General features: G+C 40.0%; 1 protein-coding gene across 2 annotated transcripts; it reads left to right on the top strand.

Annotated features, from left to right (window-relative positions):
- The first annotated feature begins 29 nt into the window (after positions 1 to 29).
- Positions 30 to 22218, top strand: LOC108883501 (collagen alpha-5(IV) chain). 2 transcript variants are annotated; one of them, XR_001960936.2, is made up of 52 exons: positions 30 to 254; positions 2142 to 2192; positions 3242 to 3331; positions 3441 to 3485; positions 3690 to 3734; positions 3861 to 3923; positions 4104 to 4157; positions 4296 to 4322; positions 5879 to 5938; positions 6040 to 6102; positions 6217 to 6252; positions 6706 to 6750; positions 6882 to 6965; positions 7740 to 7793; positions 7967 to 8032; positions 8931 to 8975; positions 9095 to 9148; positions 9241 to 9282; positions 9433 to 9511; positions 9692 to 9727; positions 9847 to 10023; positions 10953 to 11042; positions 11286 to 11360; positions 11492 to 11562; positions 11647 to 11835; positions 11944 to 12115; positions 12251 to 12340; positions 12439 to 12540; positions 12711 to 12805; positions 13298 to 13448; positions 13544 to 13654; positions 13896 to 14060; positions 14251 to 14337; positions 14563 to 14697; positions 14928 to 15026; positions 15147 to 15245; positions 15396 to 15535; positions 15636 to 15762; positions 15871 to 15951; positions 16112 to 16210; positions 16417 to 16464; positions 17186 to 17368; positions 17589 to 17719; positions 17931 to 18003; positions 18296 to 18370; positions 18553 to 18678; positions 18997 to 19092; positions 19506 to 19715; positions 19820 to 19997; positions 20241 to 20320; positions 20410 to 20582; positions 21035 to 21173. XR_001960936.2 is itself a non-coding variant. In XM_018676713.2 (52 exons), exons 1-52 carry the CDS (start codon positions 183 to 185, stop codon positions 21150 to 21152), a joined length of 4992 nt encoding a protein of 1663 aa, XP_018532229.1. In that variant the 5' UTR covers positions 30 to 182; the 3' UTR covers positions 21153 to 22218. The 2 variants fall into 2 exon arrangements, 1 of the variants encoding a protein (XP_018532229.1); XM_018676713.2 differs by having other exon boundaries at positions 20206 to 20320; positions 21035 to 22218.
- The last annotated feature ends 414 nt before the right edge of the window (positions 22219 to 22632 follow it).

Raw genomic sequence — 22632 nt, 5'->3', positions numbered from 1 at the left:
TCTCTGGGCTGTCCTGTCTGTCTAGGCAGCAATGACCTAACTTCACTTGCAGAACAGCGGTGATTTAGTGTACTTGTGAAGGCTGGTTGCTGAGGAGGATGCTCAAAAAGATACTCATCACTTCTGGCATGTCTGCATCTTTTACTCCTGAGCTTTTGATTTAACCGGAGCAAGAAAAAGCCATGGGAGGGCCAGTGCTCATATTTCTTATGATCCTGTTTGCTGTGATGCTGATGGGTACTGGTGCCAAAAATGTAAGATGTTTCTTTCTTTTTTCATTACTGACAGAACATTGTAGAGAAATTTTATTTCATTTAGCCAGCAGCACGCACTCCCACCTGCACAGGTAGTGTACATGCATGGGACTTATTTTTGATGCTTTCGCGATCCTACTGTGTGGCCTGTTATTTCTTTAAAAGTAGAATTAAGAGGCTGAGTTAGTAGCTGAGCTACAGTGGTTGATTGGTGAGCTTTTTCAAGAGGGAACTACATTGCACTGCAGTACTATCTGCTTCTTTTCCACTGATCTTATATCATGGCAGATTTAACACCAACAGCCAATGTAAAAGTTTTCTTTTGACCTGTAAACTATAGGAAATATGCCCAAAAATCCACTAAATCACTATTTATGGAAGAATAACACTATGTCCCCTATGTATTTCCTATTGTATATAATGTGAGCATCATTCATTCTTCACTGACTTTGATATACAACACTGTGGTCTGTTTGTAACTGCAAACATCTTGTATCCTGAAAAGATGAGTCTGTTTGTAGACTGTTTGCTAATTTAGCTAAGTGTGTACAGTATGTTGCAGTGGGCCATGTTGGTGGGCCTGTTCATGGGAGGCTATGGAAAAAGGATGGGATGTGAAAGAGGGAGAGTTGAAAGATACTGGAAAATAAAACAAATTGCACTGAAGATATTTAGGCTTTCGAAGGAGGTTAAGGATGAAAGGACAAAACCTTAAATATCTGTTACAAAAAATAAGGGAGATCCAACTTGATTTGTTTATAAAGTTTCCTAATGCATACAAGAAATGCAAGCAGCAAAATTATTTGCCAAGTGTGAGTTCTGTTTCTATAAAGATCTCCTGTGTACATCACTAGATTCAGTGGAAGAAACTAATTATAAAATGATGGAGTATCAGTTATTATTCCTAAAGGTCACAAATGATGATTAAATCTACATTTTCTTGGTGTTATAGCCCAGTCGCTGTTACAGCTGTGGCAATAAAAAGCATCTCCTGCCTTATAACATGAAGATAATAATGTCCAATTGATTTCATGCTTAATCATCATTTCATGTGCACAGAGAGATGTAATTAATTACAACAATAAGGCCTCTGTTAAATGAGCCAATATTAGGGTATAAGACAAGTAGTATCAGACCCAGTGTTCCACCATTTTGGTCCAGGAGCAGGGAGCTTTGGTTTATGGCTGGATCTCCACAAGGCTTAGGTGAATTAGTCTTTTAGCTTCCATGAACCTTTTTGTCTGCTGATAAGCAGTAATGTTTACAACCTTCGAATTAAAAGCCATGGTGCTGAACAGAAATGCAGGAGGTGTTGGCCATCTAATGCTGGAGAATTATAGATGTTATTTAGGCAAATTGCTTCCATAAATCCTCCCAAAGTGAACTCTAGTCACTGTGCAAATTACAGATTATCGATCAACATAATGTTTGTAAAAATTGCAACAATTTGAATCACTCCAATCAGCAGACTCCCCTCAGTTGCTGTAGTGGTTTCCCAGCTTATGGGATGGACATGCAGCCATTAAGGATGAGGGTCCACATGACAGTGGTGAGAAAAATGATGAAGGGAAGAGAAGCTGACTGATTGAGAGAAAATGAAAGTGATTTCATGCTAGTGACAGCTTCCAAGATTCAGGTGAAATGACTCAAGCAGTTCATGTTCAACTTGACTAGTTTTGATACAGGTTTCCACAAAATGGTTAACGGTTTATAAAAAAAAAAAAAAAGAAGAATTGTTTCACAGTGGTGAAACCTGACCATAGACTGTAAATGGGCATGACACAAAACATTAAGAATCTCTGCAGTCTAAATCAAAATATTATCAAATTTATTGGAAATTTTCTTCCATTCACACAATATGTAACACAATATGCAATTTCTTTTTAGTGTGTGTGCAGTGGAAAATCAAGGTGCTGTGAAGGAGTAAAAGGCAGCAGGGTAGGTGGATCATCTATTGTGTATCTGTGTAAATCAAATTCATCAGTGCTGGGGTTTAATATAAATGACTGCTATTTTTAAACTATTTCTCTTTGAACAAATTTGTACAAAATCATTTTTATTTTTCTGGTTACAATTACATATGTACTCATGTGCTGCATTTGAGCCTGAAGCACTACAATCTTAAGTAGTATGAGAGCACACACTCAGTGTTTTTTGTAATGCAATGTATAAATTCTTTGATGCGACTATATTATCCTGTCTGATGATGCCCTAGTAGCTGTCATGGACATTTCTCTCTAGCTATCACAAATATTTATCTTATTATATTAATGAAACCAAATATATCACTTCATCGCCCATAATTATTAGAAAGAATTAACAGCAGACATTTGTCATAGTTGGAAAGGCACAGGCGTAACATAACATGTAACACAGTTCAGACTCAGCAATGGTCAAAAATAAATAAATAAAATAAAATAAAAAAAATGCTATGACTGTATACATTCCATTAATTACAGTGCTGACTAATATTTCAGGCTTGCATGAACTAGCCAACAAAGTATGCAAATGCAATAGGGACATTTTAAATCTATCCATTTAAAATGCATGTCCAATCAAGTTGAATAAATGAGTCTGTTTGCATGTATCAAGGTATATGTCAATACATATGACTACACATACAAGTTTGTTCACAGCAGTAATATTTGGAAACACAGGAGTAAACAAGCTTACATTTCCCATCAGCTGAAAATCACAGAAAACATTGCTTTTATATCTGTAAATCAAAATAATTTTACATGGACATTGACCTTCACTGGTGACATGCAGTGGTATGTTATTAAGCAGCAGGTATGTGATTTATTAAGCACCAATCTCATAGTGGTATTTGAGTGTACAGTAGTATTTTAACAAACATTAAGAGAAATCTAAATTCTTCAATAACTATTTACTCTGTACATCTATATTGTTCTTTATTTTCACATTTTGAACTATCAGTCCCCTTGTCTCATTTTCTCTCTCTCATACACACACACACTTGCACACAGGGAGACAAAGGTTTTCCAGGAGTTCAAGGCCCCCCAGGCCCAGAGGGACGTCCAGGATCAGATGGTCATGCTGGGCCTATGGGACCAAAGGTAGACTTTCAGCCTAGCTCCAGTGACTCCTTTGCTCTTACATTTTGTTGTGCTTATACTGCATCACACCAGGTCACTAAGATTAATTATAGGTTGCTGTCTTTGACAGGGCAACACTGGGCCCGATGGACCTGTGGGACCAAGAGGTGATCCGGTAATATAACTGTGCTATCCAAGCTTGTATGTTTGTTGGGTGTTTATTCTATTTTGTCTCAGAAAGTAAAAATTGAGTTATGCTTGAATGGACTTGTGAGTAATAAGTGTATGTATGTGCATAGACAACATGCAAACATTGTGATAGACCAGGTAACTATTCTGCCCTTTAAAAAGTATACTTGATTTGTTACTGTCATTACAGGGACCTGAAGGCAAAGATGGGTTTGCTGGGACTCATGGTTTACCGGTGAGGTGTCTTACTCTCTTATACATTTGTGTTATTCTGTTCATCATCTGATTTATGTATTGTGAAAGTGCATGTTCCTGCATATTTTAATATATGCCTGTAACTTCTGCTGATTTTCTCTTTCAGGGTATCCCAGGTTTACAAGGGCCTCCAGGCCCCCCAGGGGTCCCAGGATGCAATGGAACTGATGTAAGAAAATATTACATATTTACCATGGGATCTGAGATAGTTTTACAAGAAATTATATTATAAAGAGAGTGCAGAGCTCTTCAATCTCACTTTTTTTTCTCTTAAACAAATGTATTCATGCTTAAAAGTGTTTGTGATGCATGAACCTTTGCATGTTTTGAACACACTATCCTCTTTTAGGGAGAAGATGGACCTCCTGGTATTCCTGGGGTCACTGGAGTTGATGGATATCCAGTAAGAAACAAAATCAACAGTTTATCATGTTGTAACCAAATACAGTATTCTTCTATGCCTTTCATAAACATATTTTATAGCATTCATAATTGAATTGAATTGTTCAAAACTTGCGTCACCTTTGTCTTTTCTTTACAGGGTCCACCTGGTCTGCCTGGACTGAAGGTAATAAAATGTATACTTTACCACCAACAGCTCATTATTAAGTGCTTTTTGTATATAGGAAGGGTGAGACTGCAGAACTGCTAAGCAACCACTGCCTTTTAAGACATTTATTAGCAGGAAATAAATAACATGACACTGCAGTAGCAGGTGCCCCCTCTGCCTCCCCAAGCTCCCAAAGCTCATTTTGTACTTAGTCCATGTGAGACCAATAACTTGTATAAAGATTTTCTTTGTTTTTATCCTTCTGTCAAGTTCCTACACTTTTATCTACAACAGAAATGTATTATGTCTCAAAGCTACTTCTCAGGACAAATAACACTAAGAAAAGTTTATGTGTATTTGCATGCACAAGAATACTAGCATTAAGAGTACCTCCCAACAGCATTAGAACGTAGGTTTTTGTGTGTATTGTCAATGTTGAGATCATGATGATTTTCCATCATATTTGCCCTAAGGTGTGGATCTAAAGACTATCTCTATCTATAGAGCCAGTCATCTTTATGCATCCATTGGTAGATAATTTGTATGACCTGCCCTTATTGTGGCCAAAATAAGTCTTAGTTAAGGCAGTTGTGTAGCTTTTCAGCTTTGACTGTAACCCCAGCTAACGATATCTGCCTAGCTTGGACAGACTGGAAGCTGTGATGGATAGATGTCAGCACTTGCTAGTCACAGTGAGAAAGCATTTGCATCTATTACAGTTTCTCTAGTAGTGGTGTTCTAAGGCAAGTGGACAGATTGACTTTTGACTGGGCTACCACCTGCAGTCCTTAAAATATAAAGAAAACAATGGATGTGAGATATTTCCCACACCTGCATCCACTGTATACAAAGGCAGAAACCACTCCACATGTTTAGTCTAGGTGCAGGTTCATCACCATGGTAGACCTGACAGACACTTTGTTAACTCAGTAATTTCCTGGGTAAAAGGCCATCATGAAGGCCATGTGGCAAAACACATGCGCAAGTGCCTGCTCTCGCTGTAAGTCAGTTAGTTTGCAATGAAATTCCTCAGTTTGCTAGTAGCGTGAGACATTACTGCATGAGAATCCACTTGTGGCCACTTACATTTCTAGTTCTGTGTTGTCATGTCTGTGTCATGGTGATGGATGCTTTTAAGTGGCTTTCCCCCTTAAACTTGTTGAAACCCTTTAGAAGGCAAAGCCTATGTGAAATAGGTTGTCATTTGTAACCCTTGTTCTATGAACATAGCTAAAACCCTTTAAATATTGATCCTGCTATTCCACTACAGTTGCTGGAGATGTAGTGAATGAGAAGTAGGGTTTATGTGGTCGATTCAATGAGGCAACCCCCCAAGATATTGAATGGGGTCATTGTGATTCTGAGCACATGCATACATGTCAAGTGCACAGATACATAAAGATGAGTGATGAAGCCTACACAGCTGAACCTGAGAACTACATTTCCAAATGTAACTGTTAAGCATTATTACATCTTCCATGTAGTATTACTGCATACCTGCAACAATCAGGTATTTCAACCCTAAATTCAGCAATTTTAAAAACTCAAATGTTAAGATTACTTCCATTTCACAGGGTGAATCTTGGGTGTCACCACCAGGGCAACCAGGGCGACCTGGGAGGGACGGAGAGCCGGTAACAATTGAGACTGTTTTTGTAATCATGTTTTTGTTTGTACAATATTCTTCAAGATAGTTAAAAACACTTTCAATGAGTCGGCTTGACTTGAATTCCAGGGAGCTCCAGGTATCACTGGAGAGACTGGACCATTTGGTGATCCTGGACCAAGAGGGTCTGTTGTGAGTTGTTTTGTTGTTTTGCACTTTTAGCACTATATATATATATATATATATATATATATATATATATATTATGCAGTGCTTGATGTTGCTGTCTGTCTTCTTTATGAACAGGGATTTCCTGGCCGTCCTGGGCGTCCAGGACCTAAGGTATTGCTTATGAATATTCTGTTGGATATGAGTGTATGTACTGTATTTGACAGCTTATACCTTTGAATGTGAACACTTACCAGGTGGCATAGAGCAAAACCACTTGAAAACCACAGCTGCAGGGTTTTTATGTTGACCTGGTTATCCAGTTATCATAACTGGCAGCGTTCACACCACCTGGGAAAGTGTAAACATTTCTTGGCTGTTGCTTTAGTTGACTTCTGCTGGCTAGCCACAACACTTGTTTATCAGTCAGGCAGCATTTTAGTATCAGAGGAGGGACACAACATTCTTTTCCCATTGGCTGGAGTTGCAAGCAGCAAGGATGGTAAATGTGGGAACTGACCTTGACAAAACTGTGAGAAAAAAGCAAACAAAAAGAATGTTTGAGAAAGACTGGGAGGCCTGGTAATACATACACAAACAAGTTGCAAATGTTTTCCTATTCTACAGGGTCAAGAAGGCCTAAGTGGTATCCCAGGACCTCGTGGACCAAAGGTAAGTTCTTTATTTTTATACTCATTCTATATACTCAGTGACATTTAGCTTGAAATTGCACCATATCCTTTATTTCTGCATGAATTGTGTTCTATTTCTGATTGAGGATGATCTCAATTTGTTTGATGTAGGGTAGAACAGGACCACCAGGACCACCGGGACCACCGGGTCGGATTAAGGAGTTTTTAACAGAGAGTCTTGCGTTAAACATTGAGGTCAGATCACTGTAACAATTAAATATTCTACAGAGTGGTGTTTCCTGTATGTATGAGAACAATAGTAATGCAATATTATGGCTGCATTGAAACAAATAAAAAGTTACACTTTTTGTATTGGTGCGTGCTGCATGGTGCAGTACTGTAAAATACATTACATGTTGGATTTACTGTTAATCAGCTTTTCAGAATTTTTGGTAGGTTGCCACTTCCATAAATGACAGTGCCAAATTCATTTGAGGCAGAGCTGGTGCACCTGGGGCAACACATTTCACACCATGCTTGTAGTTTCACACATCAAAATTAAACATAAGCCCAGTGGTATCACACTTCCCTGGAACAGTTTCCAAATTTTGCAGTGGCTGATTGAGCAGCAGACTTTTACACAGTATCAAGGTTCAAAACCTGGGCTGATCAAGAACTGCATTTTCTCTCAGTAAAAATAAAAAGAGAAAAAAAGAAAAGATCAGTTAAAAGAGACTTTTCGTGGTAATGATAGTTGGTATCCTCACCTGCAATTACCAGTACAGGACATTATAATTTGATATTTCTTGTGCAGAAGTGGAAATTGTGGCCTGATGGTTGCGCTAGAGGAAAGGTTATGTGGTCATCAAAAAATATTGGGATTCATCTTCTGGGGACAATGAATGTCCATAGAAAATTGTATGACAGTGTGGCCAGTAGCTATTTAAATACCTTGCACACACTGCCAGGCAAATGTTGTCATTACAACTACAGAGCTATTCTGTATCATGAGGTTTATTTCTTATTCAGGGTCTAAAAGGAGATGAAGGGCATGTAGGAGAAAAAGGCTGCAGGGGCGAACCTGTAAGTTTCTTGTTAAAATTCACACTAATTGCACTGGTGATTTGATCTGGAATTATACTGTTCACATATCCTTTTTTGATTTTGTAAATCTCCAAAGCTGCCACTACCTGGTACTTTTTCTGCCAGGTTACTATTATACATTTCTTTTGTTGATTCCTGTGCTTGGTTCTCAGGGAGATATTATGCCTCTTGCTTACACCAAAGGACCAAAGGGAGTCAAAGGACAGCAGGGCCCAGAAGTAAGACAACAACTCCCATTTCTTCCCTTGACCCTCACTTTTGAGTCTCCTTGTCTGATTATGCAAAAATATAAAATGCAGTGATGTCACCCAGCAAAACTTTGCTGTGTTATTTTGACCATTGCACCATATTTTTCTCCTTCCAAAAAGTTTTTTTTTTACCACATCACTTTGGGTAGCAATAACAACTTAGGAATCGTTCAAGAGAAAGAATGAACAGCAGGGGGCAGTGATGCAACATTCAACTCAATGTTATTTGCCATTAAACAGGAGAAGGAAAGGAAAGAGAGGAAAAAAACTTATCATTGATCTATATACATCATTCCATCAAGACTCTGTCACTAGAAAATTGCCTCCAAGATTAAGTGCACAGTTTTACCACTATACTAGGGAGTCTGCTCTGAAATGAGAGAAAGGGTTGAGTCCAAGCACTTGGGTAAAATCTCACCTGATTCCACACTGGTGGATACAGGTGAGATTGCTGTGGAATGCTGTGGAATTTACATTCAGAGAGGCTTAAAGGGCCAATGTAAACCATAGCTGCAGTCTATCTGACTTCCTTAGATGTGATATTTTTTAGGAATCAGTGCATCAAAGCCACCCAACATGTCTGAGAATTTAAAAATCTGAGCTTTGGCAAGCCAGTGCAGTTGTGTGCCATGTCCCTCGCTTTTAAACAGGGATTAAACAGTAAGGGTTTGTGACATAAACCTGAACAGAGGCACTGCTTTTGAGGTGCACATCTTTGGGCCTCTCCTCAATCTCTACAATTGATTGGAAACTGAACTTTTTAATTGGAAAAAAAATTTAAGTATGCCAGAGGCCCTTGGTAGATTATTCTCTTAATAGAAAGCAGGACCTATTGAATCCTCACTGTTGCTCTTAATTGTCTTTACAGGGAAATCCAGGGAAGGAAGGTGATCCTGGACAATCTGGATATAGGGTATTGTTCTACTGTGCTACAAGTGTGTATGCAATGTGCAGTCATTATGTTATTGTGTGTGTGTGTGTGTGTGTGTTTGCATATTCTTATTGTGTGGCTTTTGAATACAATGTCTTTAGGGACAGCCTGGCCCCAGAGGGGATCCAGGATATCCAGGTACACCAGGAGGAACGGTTAGTGATCTGTTAGTGCCAAAAACAATATGCAATCTTCTGGTGAGTTGATATGCTTTGTTTTATGCTTTGTTTGTAAACTCTAACTTTAGGGAGAAAAGGGAAGTAGAGGTCCACCTGGTCCACCTGGAGATGTGAGTTTATAATCATTTTTGTCTTAGTACCTCTGATTGCAATGCTATTTTCAGTGTTATGCAAGCCAATGAGAAATTATCTTGTGTATTCTAAGTGTGTGACTATAACTACTCCTGCTGTCCCACCATTATTTCTCTATATATTTGCAGATATTTGGACCTGAGCCTCTCAAAGGATACCAAGGAGATCCTGGTCTCACTGGTCCACCTGGGCTTCCTGGGCGTCGAGGTAGATCAATAACTGACAGACAGTGAGATGAAAGAGAAATACAATGAAGGCTAAAGTCAGTGTCTGCCATAATTGAGCTGAAACAAATTCTGTTGTTGTTGTAGTAGCGGTGGTTATAGCTCTGTAAAGTAATCAGTCTTGCAAATATCAAAATAACACAAGTTACTATTCTCTTCTCAGGTGTCGTGGGGTTTCCTGGATCTGATGGACCTCCAGGTGGGCATAGCTAACTAGATAGATAGGTAAAATTAAGTTGCCTTTAAAAGGTAAAGAATAAAGACACTTTTGTGTTGTCTAAATATATTAGTCACAGACTCTCACTTTACATTACACAGGCCATGCCTCTGTGAGTTATGTGCCAGGCCCACGAGGTCCCACTGGCTATCCAGGTCCCAAAGGGGAACCTGGGGAGCCTGGTTATTTTTATCCTGGAGTCCCAGGTCTAGATGGGGATCCTGGTAATCAAGGGCCTCCAGGGGAACCGGGCCCACCTGGACCTCCAGAGGACAGAAGTAGGTGTAAATGTCTTCCTTCTAAAAACTTCTTCCATAGGTGATAGTACTATGTATTTACACTTATTTGAACATTTCCTCTTTATGTCTTTTACTCTATTGGCTTCTATCATGTTATAGTAAGCTTACAGGGGGCAGTTACTAGATAAGCTACAGGCTAAAGGGGGCTTGTAACCACTAGGAGAGGCATTAATACTACTTTTATATGGTCCCTCTGTGGATCTTTTTTTCTTACATTGGTCAGCAGGGAGTATTTATATCATTGGATATTTTCTCAGAGCTCGCTTGCTTTCTTCTCTTTTCTATTATGTAGAGATAAAATGTCTACAATTCCTTTACAGTGATGCACATAAACATTAGCTTAATGCAACGGAAAAAGTGTCATAATCAAGGCATGTTACAGTACTATTTATTTAGTGCATTTTTTGACATGACATGCATGAAAACTTTTTTTGACAAGAAAATAATGGGGTATGTATAAAACTGTATTGGCTTTGTTGCTCATTTTAACATTTCAAAACACTGAAATTTACATGCTTTTGTTCAGTCAGTCAAGATAAGCCTAGTCAGCCACATAACAACACCTCTCCTCCTTCATTATCTGAGACTTCAGTGACCTGTGGAGTTGCAGGATGAATTGTTCTGTCTGTGGTCTTACAAAAACTCTTTTATAGCAGATATTTCATTTCATGCCAGGCCTTTTGTGTTTAACAAGAGAGTTGAAAAAAAGGTGGTGATACCCATGTACCAGTGTCTGAGGCTGGACTCTAATTCAAACTGTTAGAGTTGCAATGTATGGCAGATACATTTGTCAGATGATGACTTGATCATTTGAATTTCTGAAATACCAAGAAATGCACCAACGATATAAATGTGGCAGTATTGGTAATTAATAAACCAATTAAATTTGTTGTTTGTGTTGCTTCTAGTGAACAGGATTATCAAAGGTCTCCCAGGAATGAAGGGTGTGAAGGGTGTCCCTGGAGATATTGGATATAATGGGACATTTGGAATGAAAGGTGGGAAAATAAATGTTATTCCTATGTGAATAGTTACCATTTCATTGTTTTACATTGGTTTGGCATCTTCGCTGACCTGCTAACTCTCAGTAATCAATAAGACTTTGGCAATTTATGGAGCCCTCTAATATTCTACCACTTTAGTTACAAGTCCTTTTAACAGTCTGGAAAGAGTGAAAAGAGAAAAAGTTATAACTAGGAATACATAATACTGTGAAATAAAAATGTTTACTCTCTGTTCAGGACAGAAGGGGGAACCCTGTTATGAGTGTATTGGTCCAGGACCACCAGGTCCCCCTGGTCCACCTGGCATCCCTGGTAAAACCATACACTATACACAGTTTCTACCAAACTCTGTCCTACATTAAAATGCATTTTCAATTACTGGTAATGATGGTGAGAAAAAGAAATGTAACACTTAAATGGACATGCTGTGTGTTTCCTTTCAGGTTACAATCAAGGACCAGGTGCCAAAGGTGACCCTGGCTACTCAGGACCCAGAGGTTTACCTGGAATACCAGTAAGAAAGTGTTTCTTATTACCAAAGTGTTACTTATTTGTTTGTTTTTTGCAAACACTTGTAAACAATCATTATTCTCTGAAGGGTCCTGTTGGTACAACAGGATATCCAGGCCCTCCAGGACAAAAGGGAGACTCACATTCCTACAACACCCCAGGGATAAAGGGACGGATAGGACATCCAGGAAAGCCCGGCAAGCCTGGTGCAGATGGCTTCCCTGGGTCTCATGGGTCACCAGGTCCCAAAGGCAATCAAGGCCCTCCAGGGGATTCGGTGAGAAGGTTTTTGACTGACTTGTATTTACAGTAACAACTCAGCCTTTGCTATGTGGCACAGTATGGTGCTTCAAAGTTCCTGACAGTTTTCTGTCCACCTTTCTAGTATCCATTCCCTGGTGTGGAGGGAGACCGTGGTTTTCCAGGTCCACCAGGGCCTTTAGGCATACCAGGACCAGTTGGCCCTCCTGGGCCAGCAGGACATGGGCCTGCTGGACCTCCAGGAAGTAAGGGAGATATTGGGGTACCTGGCTTGCCAGGACTGCCTGGAATTCCAGGTAAAGACACATACTGATAAACATACAATTTGACGAAGACATTTATACTAATACTAAATGCTAAAGAAGTAGGCAGAAAGAGAAAAAGACTGACATCAGCGTATGATCTTTATTTCCTCTCTCCTTCATTGGTAGGCCAGAAAGGTGAATCTAGCCACATCCACAGCAAAGGACCTCCTGGACCACAAGGATTTAAAGGGCTTCCTGGCCCACCCGGAAGCCCAGGTAAGCATGTATGATGGTGATGGTGATGGATGGATGGATGGATGGATGGATGGATGGATGGATGGATGGATCTCTCATACATATCAGCAAACATCCAGGTTATCAAGGACCGCCAGGTATCCTAGGAGCACCAGGTTCTCCAGGACAGAAAGGAGAAAGAGGTGATGTGCCTGGAAGGCATGCGATCCAGGGACCAAAAGGTAGTCCATATGCTTTTGATTTCAAGCAAACAAGGCCACATTTTTGTGTAACCCATAGATAGGTGTGTTATCAGTATTACAGTTGAAGTTACTTCTCCTTAAGAGAAAGAGGAGCACCTAAAGTGTCATTAATGTATCATTCATTTTTTCACTGTATGTGTGTTGTTCAGGTGACAAAGGGCAGCCAGGTATCCCAGGTTTTCCAGGTAGAGGCTTGCCTGGTCAGCGAGGTATACAAGGCCCTCCTGGTCCTCCAGGACTTAAGGTCAGGGACACAAACAAAATTTGCTATGCAGCAGTAGAGATTTACATAATAGTATATATCATACTTCATTGGCCATCATATGAAAGCAAAATAAAAGATAATGTATCCAGTTTTAACTTCTAATTCTGGGCTTTACATTGTGTAATGCAGATAAAGATAAAGAAAAGGAAAACTTGGTTGGTTTCATTACTGTCTTAATATGATGTAATTTAGGTTGGGGTGGGAAATTAAACAGTGAGGGATCAATCATAAAGGAATAGTTTGACAAGCTTTTTTGCTTGATTGATGACACTGTCTCAATACAGCTAATATGGTGCTACGGTTTGCAGCTAGTTCACTTAGAAACTGCTAGTAACTCCAACTGATTTCTATGCAGATATTAGTCTCCATCATAGCACTAGCATAGCACAGCAGTACAACAATGCCTGAAAGCACAAGGGAATGTGTGAATATTAATAAATCAGTAATAGTCTGTATATATTTCATTATCAGGGTGATGGTGGCACTGGACGCCCTGGCCCCCCAGGCCTCCCAGGGTCTTCGGGAGAAGATGGAACTCAGGGACCTGTTGGAGATCCTGGGATCCCTGGTCATCCTGGGAACCCAGGGCTAATTGGCAACCCTGGTTCTTCAGGAGAGAAAGGTATTCATTCACCAAAATTACATAATAAGGACATTTGCAGTAATCAAATAAACATATATTCATTTATTTACCGGATTATTCTATGATATATACAGGAAGTAAAGGTTCTGTAGGGCCCCCAGGACTACCTGGTAGCAAGGATTCATGTAAAGGTTTGCCTGGACCAGCGGGACCGCCAGGACCAGAGGGTTATCCAGGACATCCAGGTCAGTGTATGTTTAATTCATATGATGTATTTAACCATCAACTCCAGAAGGACATTCACAGTTGAAAGGTGAAAGACAAAAGTAGATTAAATGTCAACTCTAATTTCTTTTAAAACACTGTTCAACAAATTTAAAGAGTTTCTTCATTTAATGAATAAATGCTTCACCATTCCCTTTCCACCATATTTTCCTCTGTTCCCCACTTCCATTTAGTTCTGTCTGTCTCTCTCCCTTCTCCCAGGACCTAATGGCTTGCTTGGGGAGAAGGGGAATCCAGGTTTGCCAGGGTTTGGTCGTCCTGGCCCCCCTGGTGAGCCTGGTCTCCTGGGTCCATCGGTGCCGGGTTCACCAGGGGTTCCTGGAAAAAAAGGGATCACTGGACAAAACAGCATACCTGGTCAACCAGGTGTGTTGTTGTTTCTCTGACAAGCCACTACACTCATTTGACGATATTTAATTCTTCACTATGTGATAGATGTGAAGTCAGTTTTCAACTTTTTAAACAACTTTATATTCTACACCAATCAGCCACATCATCAAAACCAGTTATGGAACTGTATAACTGGCCTTTAAATATTCCACTTGGATTTTTTCAGGACTAAGAGGAGATCCTGGGCCAGATGGGTTGCCAGGATATGGACCAGAAGGACTGCCTGGAATTATAGGACCACCAGGCCAAATAGGTAACACACAAAGACAAACACACACATTCATGGACAAGGAAATCACTATGTATCAATTAAACACATTTAACAAACACATAAATTAACAAAGTTGCAAAGTCTTATATCTGATACAGTTTGGAGCTTTGTACCTCTATCCATTGTTGGTGATTCATTGTATTTGTATATTGTATGTGGTTCACAGTTAAGGTGGACATAATGTCCCCATGACTATTGTCCTCTCAGGTTCCCCTGGCCCAGACGGAGCCAGAGGTTCGCGGGGTCCACCAGGAGTAAATGGAGACCCAGGTCCCAGAGGTCCTCCAGGTACCTCATCATCAGTACACATTATTGGGCTCCCTGGAGAACCTGGAGCTTCAGGTAAGCTTCACAGTAAACTCTTATCATAAGAATATAGTTCCACAACCACTCACTGTAAGATAGAGTTGTTACACAAAATGTAAGGTTTATTGTGAAGTAAATAATAAAAGTTTGATTTTGGTAATACAGAACATTTCCAGAGTGCTTGTGAAATCTTAATTTTATACTATATGATATAATTAATGAAATGAAATGGTGATGATGTTCCAACTCTAACTGTACTTTATAAGGTCAACCTGGTCTTGCTGGTCTTCCTGGAGATACTGGAAGTACTGGACCAAAAGGGCAGAGCGGGAAAGAGGGACCAGTAGGGGGTCCTGGACAAAGAGGTTTGAAATTGGTTTCACATTTGTACAATAATTTTTTTCATGTTTTGGTTCACCAAACCAGTCTGGCTATATCAACAGTTTTCAAACCTGTACTTGTGCTGTGTGCCTATCGGTGTCCAGGTCCTCCAGGTGATCCAGGTATTGATGGACTACTGTTCTCCAAAGGAAGTCAAGGACCTGCTGGAGCCCTAGGTGACCCAGGAGTCAGAGGACCTCCAGGTAAGACCTCAAGTAGTCTACACACTTAGTGTGTCAACACAACAAGCCTGAAGTTAAAATACAATAATAATACAAATAGACCTTTACGACCAAACATGTTGTTTCATGGTCAGTAAGGGTCTCAATATAATTTTAAAATATGGTATTCAGGCCTAAAAGGAGTAAAAGGAGATCAAGGAATCACTGGAAGGCCAGGTCCAGATGGTGCACCAGGTCCAACTGGTTACAAAGGAATTAAAGGAGAACCAAACTACTCTGGATATGGACCTCCTGGGCCAGCAGGACAAAAGGTAGTGATGCCTGATCTAAAACATCTTTGTGACTGACGCAGCAGAGCAGAATAATGATGATTTCTCTCTCTTTTTGCTTCATTCCTCTTCCTGTCCTCAGGGTGAACCAGGAGCAAGCCAAACTGACTTGATGAAGGGTCAGAAAGGAGAACCTGGTCTCAGTGGACAAATAGGTCTAAAAGGAACCCAAGGAACCAGAGGATACCCAGGACCTGTTGGATATAATGGTTTTTATTGCTGATTTGAAAATTCAGTATTTTTTGATCACTTGTACCTTTTTACTTACACTTCATTTACCTCTCTACCCTAATACTGTCCCCACTTGACTGCTCCAGGTTTATCAGGCATTGCAGGGCCTAAAGGTTCAGATGGACCTCCAGGAATAAAAGGACACACAGGACCTAATGGACCACCAGGCAAAGTCCTTTAAAATAATATGAAAAAAAATAATAATAATCACCAAATCAATGGACAACATATTTTTGGTCAAGTATTGTACTTTTCACTGTTATACTTTATTTGTACTTCATTTTAAGTTTAACTTGAGCCTTACTTTTTCATATCTGTTTACCTCAGGTGACCGAGGTCCAAGGGGTGTCGGTGGTTACCCGGGTCCCAAAGGCAGCCAGGGCCGGGACGGGATCCCTGGACCGCCAGGGCAGAAAGGGGACACTAGTAAGGGGACACTAATCCATATAAAAGTCCTATATAGCTCTGCTCGTGCACATCCTGCATATTACAAATCACTAAGTATTGTTAATTAGCATTTTCTTTCTGAACAGTTATTGAACATTTCTCTCTTTAATAGCCAACAATACATTCAGTACCTACAGTATTAGCTGTAACCAGACCTCATCTATCCTTCCATCTCTCCTCTATAGTCATAATTGGAGGGACCCCTGGAAGACGTGGTGACACAGGTCAACCAGGTGAGTCACAGGTAAATGACACCATCCTTTTTGACCTTTCAAACATCAAACTTGTCTCCTTTGTTTTGATGACACATTTTTAGTTTCACACTTTTTCTGAAAAGGCTTTTAGAGCCCAAGGGGTTTACCTTGCTTTCTAATTTTCTGTGCAGCCGGCAAAAGCTTTTCTCAAACTTGGGAGCAGTCCAGAAAAGCAGCCTTGGTGAACCTTGGGGGGTCTGGGGTTTTTAGATCCCATTTAGGCCTCATTTGCAGTACTCACCAGATATTAAAACAGTACATGCCACATATTAAAGGTCAAATAATGGGATTGGTTCAATGTATATTTCCTTAAAGCATTATCAAACGTAATCCTAGAGAGGTACTTCATTTTTTAAATTATTCTTATAATATCAATATATCTGTACATGAGTTTTAAGCACTATTATGTACTGTGTTGGCCACTACTGTGACTACAGTTATTCTCATGAATGCTTGCATTAATTTTCTAGAAGGTGAATGTGACATGCCACCTATTCATTTGTAACTCCAGTTCACCGCTAGATACATCAATGTGATGTGACAAAAATGAATAATAATGAAATAATGAAATGAAATGTGATCATAAAGACATAGATGATGACATAGAGATTCACTCTTCAGAAGTACAGTACAAAATTGTATTCTTAGTGATTTGTACTTTTTTTGTTAACATCAGCGGACTATTCTTTGTGTATTGTAGGCCCCCCTGGGAACCCTGGTCCCCCTGGCTTCTCTGTTACAGCAAGTCCTGGACCAACAGGAGACAAAGGATTTCCAGGTCCACCTGGGATTAGTGGTCCTAGGGGGCTACCAGGAAGAGACGGGGCATGTGTTCCTGGGTTAAAAGGAGACCGTGGTTATCCTGGCACTGCTGGTAGACCAGGTGAGGATGTCCTTCTCTCACATACCTTTTTTGTAAAAGTAACAATACATCAAGACACAATCTCAGAACTCTTTAGCTCATTACATATTGTACAACACTAAAGGATAAGTATTAAAAAGGGACGTAGAATGAGAAACTGATGTAGTCACATCTGTACTTTCATTAAAGTAAAATGACTCTCAGCAATTTTCACTCTCTGTCCTCCCTACTGTATATGTAGGCTGTCCTGGCCCACCTGGCCCTCCAGGTCTCGCTGTGCCTGGTTTCAAGGGAGACAGAGGGAACCTAGGTCTTACAGGAAGTCCAGGATCTAGTGGACCCCCAGGAGATCCAGGCCCCCAAGGACCACCTGTAAGTGATGCCAACATTTATTTTTTGACGATTACTTGACAAATGCTTGTCAAAAAGGCTTTTCTCTCAGTAGATTGTGCCACATGAAAATACTTTCAAGCATCCCCATAGCTACATCACATCTGATACCTTTAATGCTGTGTCTTGAAAATCTCACTACAGTACTAAAAGTCTAATCTTTGACCTTTTATTGTTTCATTTGCCTCCCCAGGGTGTAAGAGGCAGACCTGGAGGCCCAGGGCCAAGAGGTGATTCTGGTCCTCCTGGATTCCAAGGGCCCCCTGGTAATCTATCATTTCAACTTTAACAAATAGATTAGGTGCTCTCTTTGAATTCCTCCCCAGACAAAGGCAGATCTGTCGCTACAGAAGACTAATGGTCCACGATTGATTTATGTTCCTACAACTGGGATGAAATACAAATGGAAGAGAGAACAAAGGGGACAGAGGAAAATAAGATTTATGAGGATTAATTCCACTTTTATTTTCTGTCATACAGTATGAGATGGAATTTATGAAACAGGGTGTGAAGACAAGGTAATTTATATGCAATCTATTTATGAACTGTGTACCTTAGGTGAAAAGGGAGACCCTGGATACATCTCAGGCCCATGTGGTCCACCTGGAGCCAGAGGTTTTCCTGGACAACCTGGTGCGGCAAAAGTCTGTCTTAACCAGGAATAACAATGAGCCCTGTTAATACCTTCCAGATTTATCACCATTTAGACAACTTGTCTAGTGCTATTGACATTTACAGTCTCTAGACATTCCATAAACCCAAAGATAATATACATTTAATTTAATTTCGTGATTATTCCTTCCCTGCCCCTGCAGGAGTCAAAGGTGAACGAACATTTGGCAAGGCCATATATGGACCAGGACCTCCTGGGTTACCTGGTCCCCCTGGCAATCGAGGAGCCCCAGGGAGCACTGGACCATCAGGACCACCAGGCTGTCAAGGTTTAAAATCTCAGTTCAAGCTATGCACTATGATTTTAAAATGTGCTACTGCTAATTAGTTCCAGTTTCTCACACTCTTCAAAGCCAAGGATATTGCACCTAATTTTGTCAGTTAAATACCTTAATGCAGCTGATGTATATCTTAATGTCTGTTTGCTAAATAGATAATTTATCTTTTGTTAAGATCTCTTTGTTATTATCTTTTGTTATTAAAATCATATGCTGTGGAGTTGTGTAATGTACAGTATTTGCAAGTGTTGCCACTTCCACAAAGCTGGTCTCCTTTGCACAATGTGACAGTGGTTCTTTCTGTCCCAGGACAGCTAGGTATCAAGGGAGTGCGTGGTCCCAGCCCACTGGGCCTGCCTGGATTTACTGGCCACAAAGGTGATAAAGGAGCAGCAGGGTTGCCAGGTATGTGCATGTACTTGTACATGTGTGGGCTGAAAGATGTGTTTGTGTGTGTAGATGTACAAATGTGGATACCTGTTTAATATGAATTTGAATATGCCTTTCTGTATTATATTGCCACATCATGGGGCACATGAGTTGTGGAGTAGCTTACATTAAATGCATTTGTGAGTATGGGTGGGAAGCCAGTGAGGGATTTAGTGAAAGCATGAGCCTTGTGTTATATCATTTCAGTGAGGTTCCTTGCTGGAAATGGATATCATGTTTAAAACACATACCTCAGTCTGACAGTGAATTAGCAGTGACAAGACTGTAGTACACCCCCAACCCCCCAGAAAAATCCTCAAACAAAATTCAGACCTCAGATATTATCACTCGATACATTGTACATCATTGATGATGTGTTTATTTTGCAGGTCCAGAAGGTAGACCTGGAGACCCAGGCCGCAAGGGTTCTCCGGGGCTGCCAGGTGGAGGTTGTCCCGGTTATGTTGACACTTTTCTGATAGCTAGACACAGTCAGAGCATCCGTGTCCCTGACTGCCCTCATGGCTCCACCCTAATCTACTCTGGCTACTCCCTCCTCTTCATCAATGGAAATGAGAGAGCTCATGGGCAGGACCTTGGTAAGACCATGGAAGCATACCATGTTGAATCTGCATCATAAAAACGTATGTCTTTGCTTGAGTCATTTTATGACATTGTTCTAACACTTAAAACTGTCTCGCAGGCACCACGGGAAGCTGCCTCCCCCGTTTCTCCACCATGCCCTTCCTGTTCTGTGACACACAAACTAACTGTCGCTATGCTTCTCGTAATGACTATTCATACTGGTTGTCCACTGACACTCCTATGCTCCCGAACATGACTGCCATCACAGGGGATAGGCTTGCCTCCTACATCAGCAGGTGGAGTGCATACACAGGATGCACAGACTCATATATATTACTGAATATTTCCTAAGTAAATACAAATTAGAATACATTTTCTGTTAATTGAAATGTAAATTTGGTTCTAAATTTGGTTCTGTTTAGTTTGATATACAAACAGAGGTTTTCTTACTATATAACATGACTTGGGACAATATTAATTTAGGTGTATGAATGTGTGGTTTAGGTGCTCAGTGTGTGAAATCACCTCCAATGTCATAGCTGTCCACAGCCAGACAACTCTGACACCTCAGTGTCCCCAAGGTTGGGAATCCCTATGGACTGGATACTCATTCATCATGGTAAGGAAACCCTTGTTTATTACCCCTACAAATCCCTGGATTTTCTCATATGCCATTTTTCAAGTAATTGTCTTCCTTTGGCCTTTTAGCAAACAGGTGCTGGAGCAGAGGGCTCCTCCCAGCCTCTTGTTTCTCCTGGCTCATGTCTGGAAAGTTTCCGCCAAGTTCCCTTCATTGAATGTCACGACAAGGGAACATGTAACTACTACCCTGACTCCTATAGCTACTGGCTGGCGTCCCTCGTCCCCAGGAACATATTCAGGTAAGCTATTCACTTCTCTGTTTAAACAGTGGTACATGCATGTAATTGGGTTTGTCTTCATGCACAGATCGAATTCAAATCAATTACATATAAGGTTATGTCATCATTTCCTACATTAACAGCTGCTAACCCCCAAACATTCAATTTTTGATATCAATGCTGTTTCAGATCCTTATCCACCCTGCAACAAATCTAATTCTGAAGGAGAAACTGAATACTACTGATATTTGCCCATTTCTCCCCAAAAATCATTTATTTTTCATCATATCAAATTTTTTTTTTCAAAAACTTTTCTTGATTTTGATAAATCATCGTAAACGAACCCTTTTTACATATTACTTTAAACCAGGCCATTACACATCTGTAATCCACAACTCCACTACATAATCATACTACGATTTACAACTGGATGTTTAACATTGTGTCTGTGTGTGTTTTGTTCTCCCCTACAGTATACCTGTTCCTCAGACAGTGAAGGAAGCTTCTCTAGAAAGCATCATCAGCCGTTGTCGGGTCTGTAGGAAACTATGGCAATGTGGTTCGGGTGACAGACGTGGGGACAATTTTTAACACTGAGTATTTCATTTTTTTCAGTGTCATTTGAAATATAAAAATCTAATAAATGTGAGAGGAAACAGTCTTGTTAGTCTTGCTAGTGTGTAGTGTGCATGTCTATTTGGTGAAGTGCTGTGTCTTAGCACTAAATAAAACACACTATGGCATATTTCAGCCAAATTGTCAATCATCTTTTGATGGCAGTCATATAAGCTCAGATAATAGTGAATCTTAAAATTACTGAAACATTTAGTGATCCATTTTATCTTATCAATGCTGTAGTGTGCCACCAGAATGTAATTATTCCTAAGTCTCAGTAACAGCTAATAATAGTAGTAATAGTAGCAGTTGTAGAAGTACGAATGCCAACAGCAGTACTGTGTCCAGTTCAGTTTTTACATGCAGTCTTTTCTGGATTGTAAATGCTTTAACTTTTATTGTGGTTTTCTTTAAATGCTGCACCCCATATCATTTTTTGCAATTTTCCTTTGACATTATTGCCAGTAACATTATAAATAACTCAGTGACATATCAAAAACAAGCCATCAGTTACCTTGACAAACAGACTCTGACAATAAGCGCCTTAATTGATGAAATGCCATGTAACACCCAAAGGTCCTTTGGATTAAAAAAACAAAAAACAAACACCAAATGTTGTGATTTGTGCACACAACAGCCACAGTACTGAGAAATAATTAACCTATATAGTGCATCAGTACAGCAATGTCATTAGCAGGTCTGTTTCATTCCAAGTGACTTGAGAAGACCGGTATGGTCCAGTCAGTGAATGACGTCAAGAGCATCAGATCACAACTGGAGAGGAAGCATGTTGTAAATGCTGTTAAATTGTAAAATTGTGTTTTCTTGCACACCCAAATATAGAGTCATTTGTGCCCTCACTCTAAAAGCATTTCTTTGAATTTCAGCATGTTAAATGGTGCATGGAAAAGATTAAACTTTATGACTCATACTGCCTGCAACTTTTTTCCAATCCATTTCTAAATGAACCATCGGGGAGGTAACACTGCAATCAAACTGCTGCTGTGGCTCTGGGACAAAAAAAATGCATATTAAGATCTTGAGAGATGATATTGTGGAATATATGTATATATATATATCCCATCTCTCTCTTTTGGTTTGTGAACTGGAGGAAAAGATACTAAAATAAAATACATTATATATCAATCTGGTCATTGACTCCACATTTTCATGATTTGAAACCATGAAAAGCTTAATAAATATGTAAATTTTCAATCATGTTATTTCTCCACAGTTTTGATGCAGAGGACTATCACTGGAGCAATACACCCCCAAGGAGCAGTCATTCAAGCTCGCTCATCCATATCTGCCACTGTGATCAATAGATGCAAACTCCCAGTATAGCTAGATGCAAAAAGGCACAATAATGTCAACAAGCAATACTGTGTTCAGAATGCTGTTTCTTTTTGGCACACAGATATTCCAAGATATTGATTGCTCCGAGTCAGAAATAACA

Source organism: Lates calcarifer, linkage group LG4, assembly GCF_001640805.2.
Source record: "Lates calcarifer isolate ASB-BC8 linkage group LG4, TLL_Latcal_v3, whole genome shotgun sequence".
Classification (NCBI taxonomy): Eukaryota; Metazoa; Chordata; class Actinopteri; family Centropomidae; genus Lates; species Lates calcarifer.
This window is presented reverse-complemented; position numbering and strand designations above follow the sequence as displayed.

Excerpts from the sequence above, each read along its gene's own strand:
- LOC108883501 (XM_018676713.2), top strand. The coding sequence starts at position 183 with ATGGGAGGGCCAGTGCTCATATTTCTTATGATCCTGTTTGCTGTGATG. Across the intron at positions 11,361-11,491 it reads TGGTCCACCTGGCATCCCTG|GTTACAATCAAGGACCAGGT; the intron begins GTAAAACCATAC and ends GTTTCCTTTCAG. Across the intron at positions 18,004-18,295 it reads TGGATTCCAAGGGCCCCCTG|GTGAAAAGGGAGACCCTGGA; the intron begins GTAATCTATCAT and ends TGTGTACCTTAG.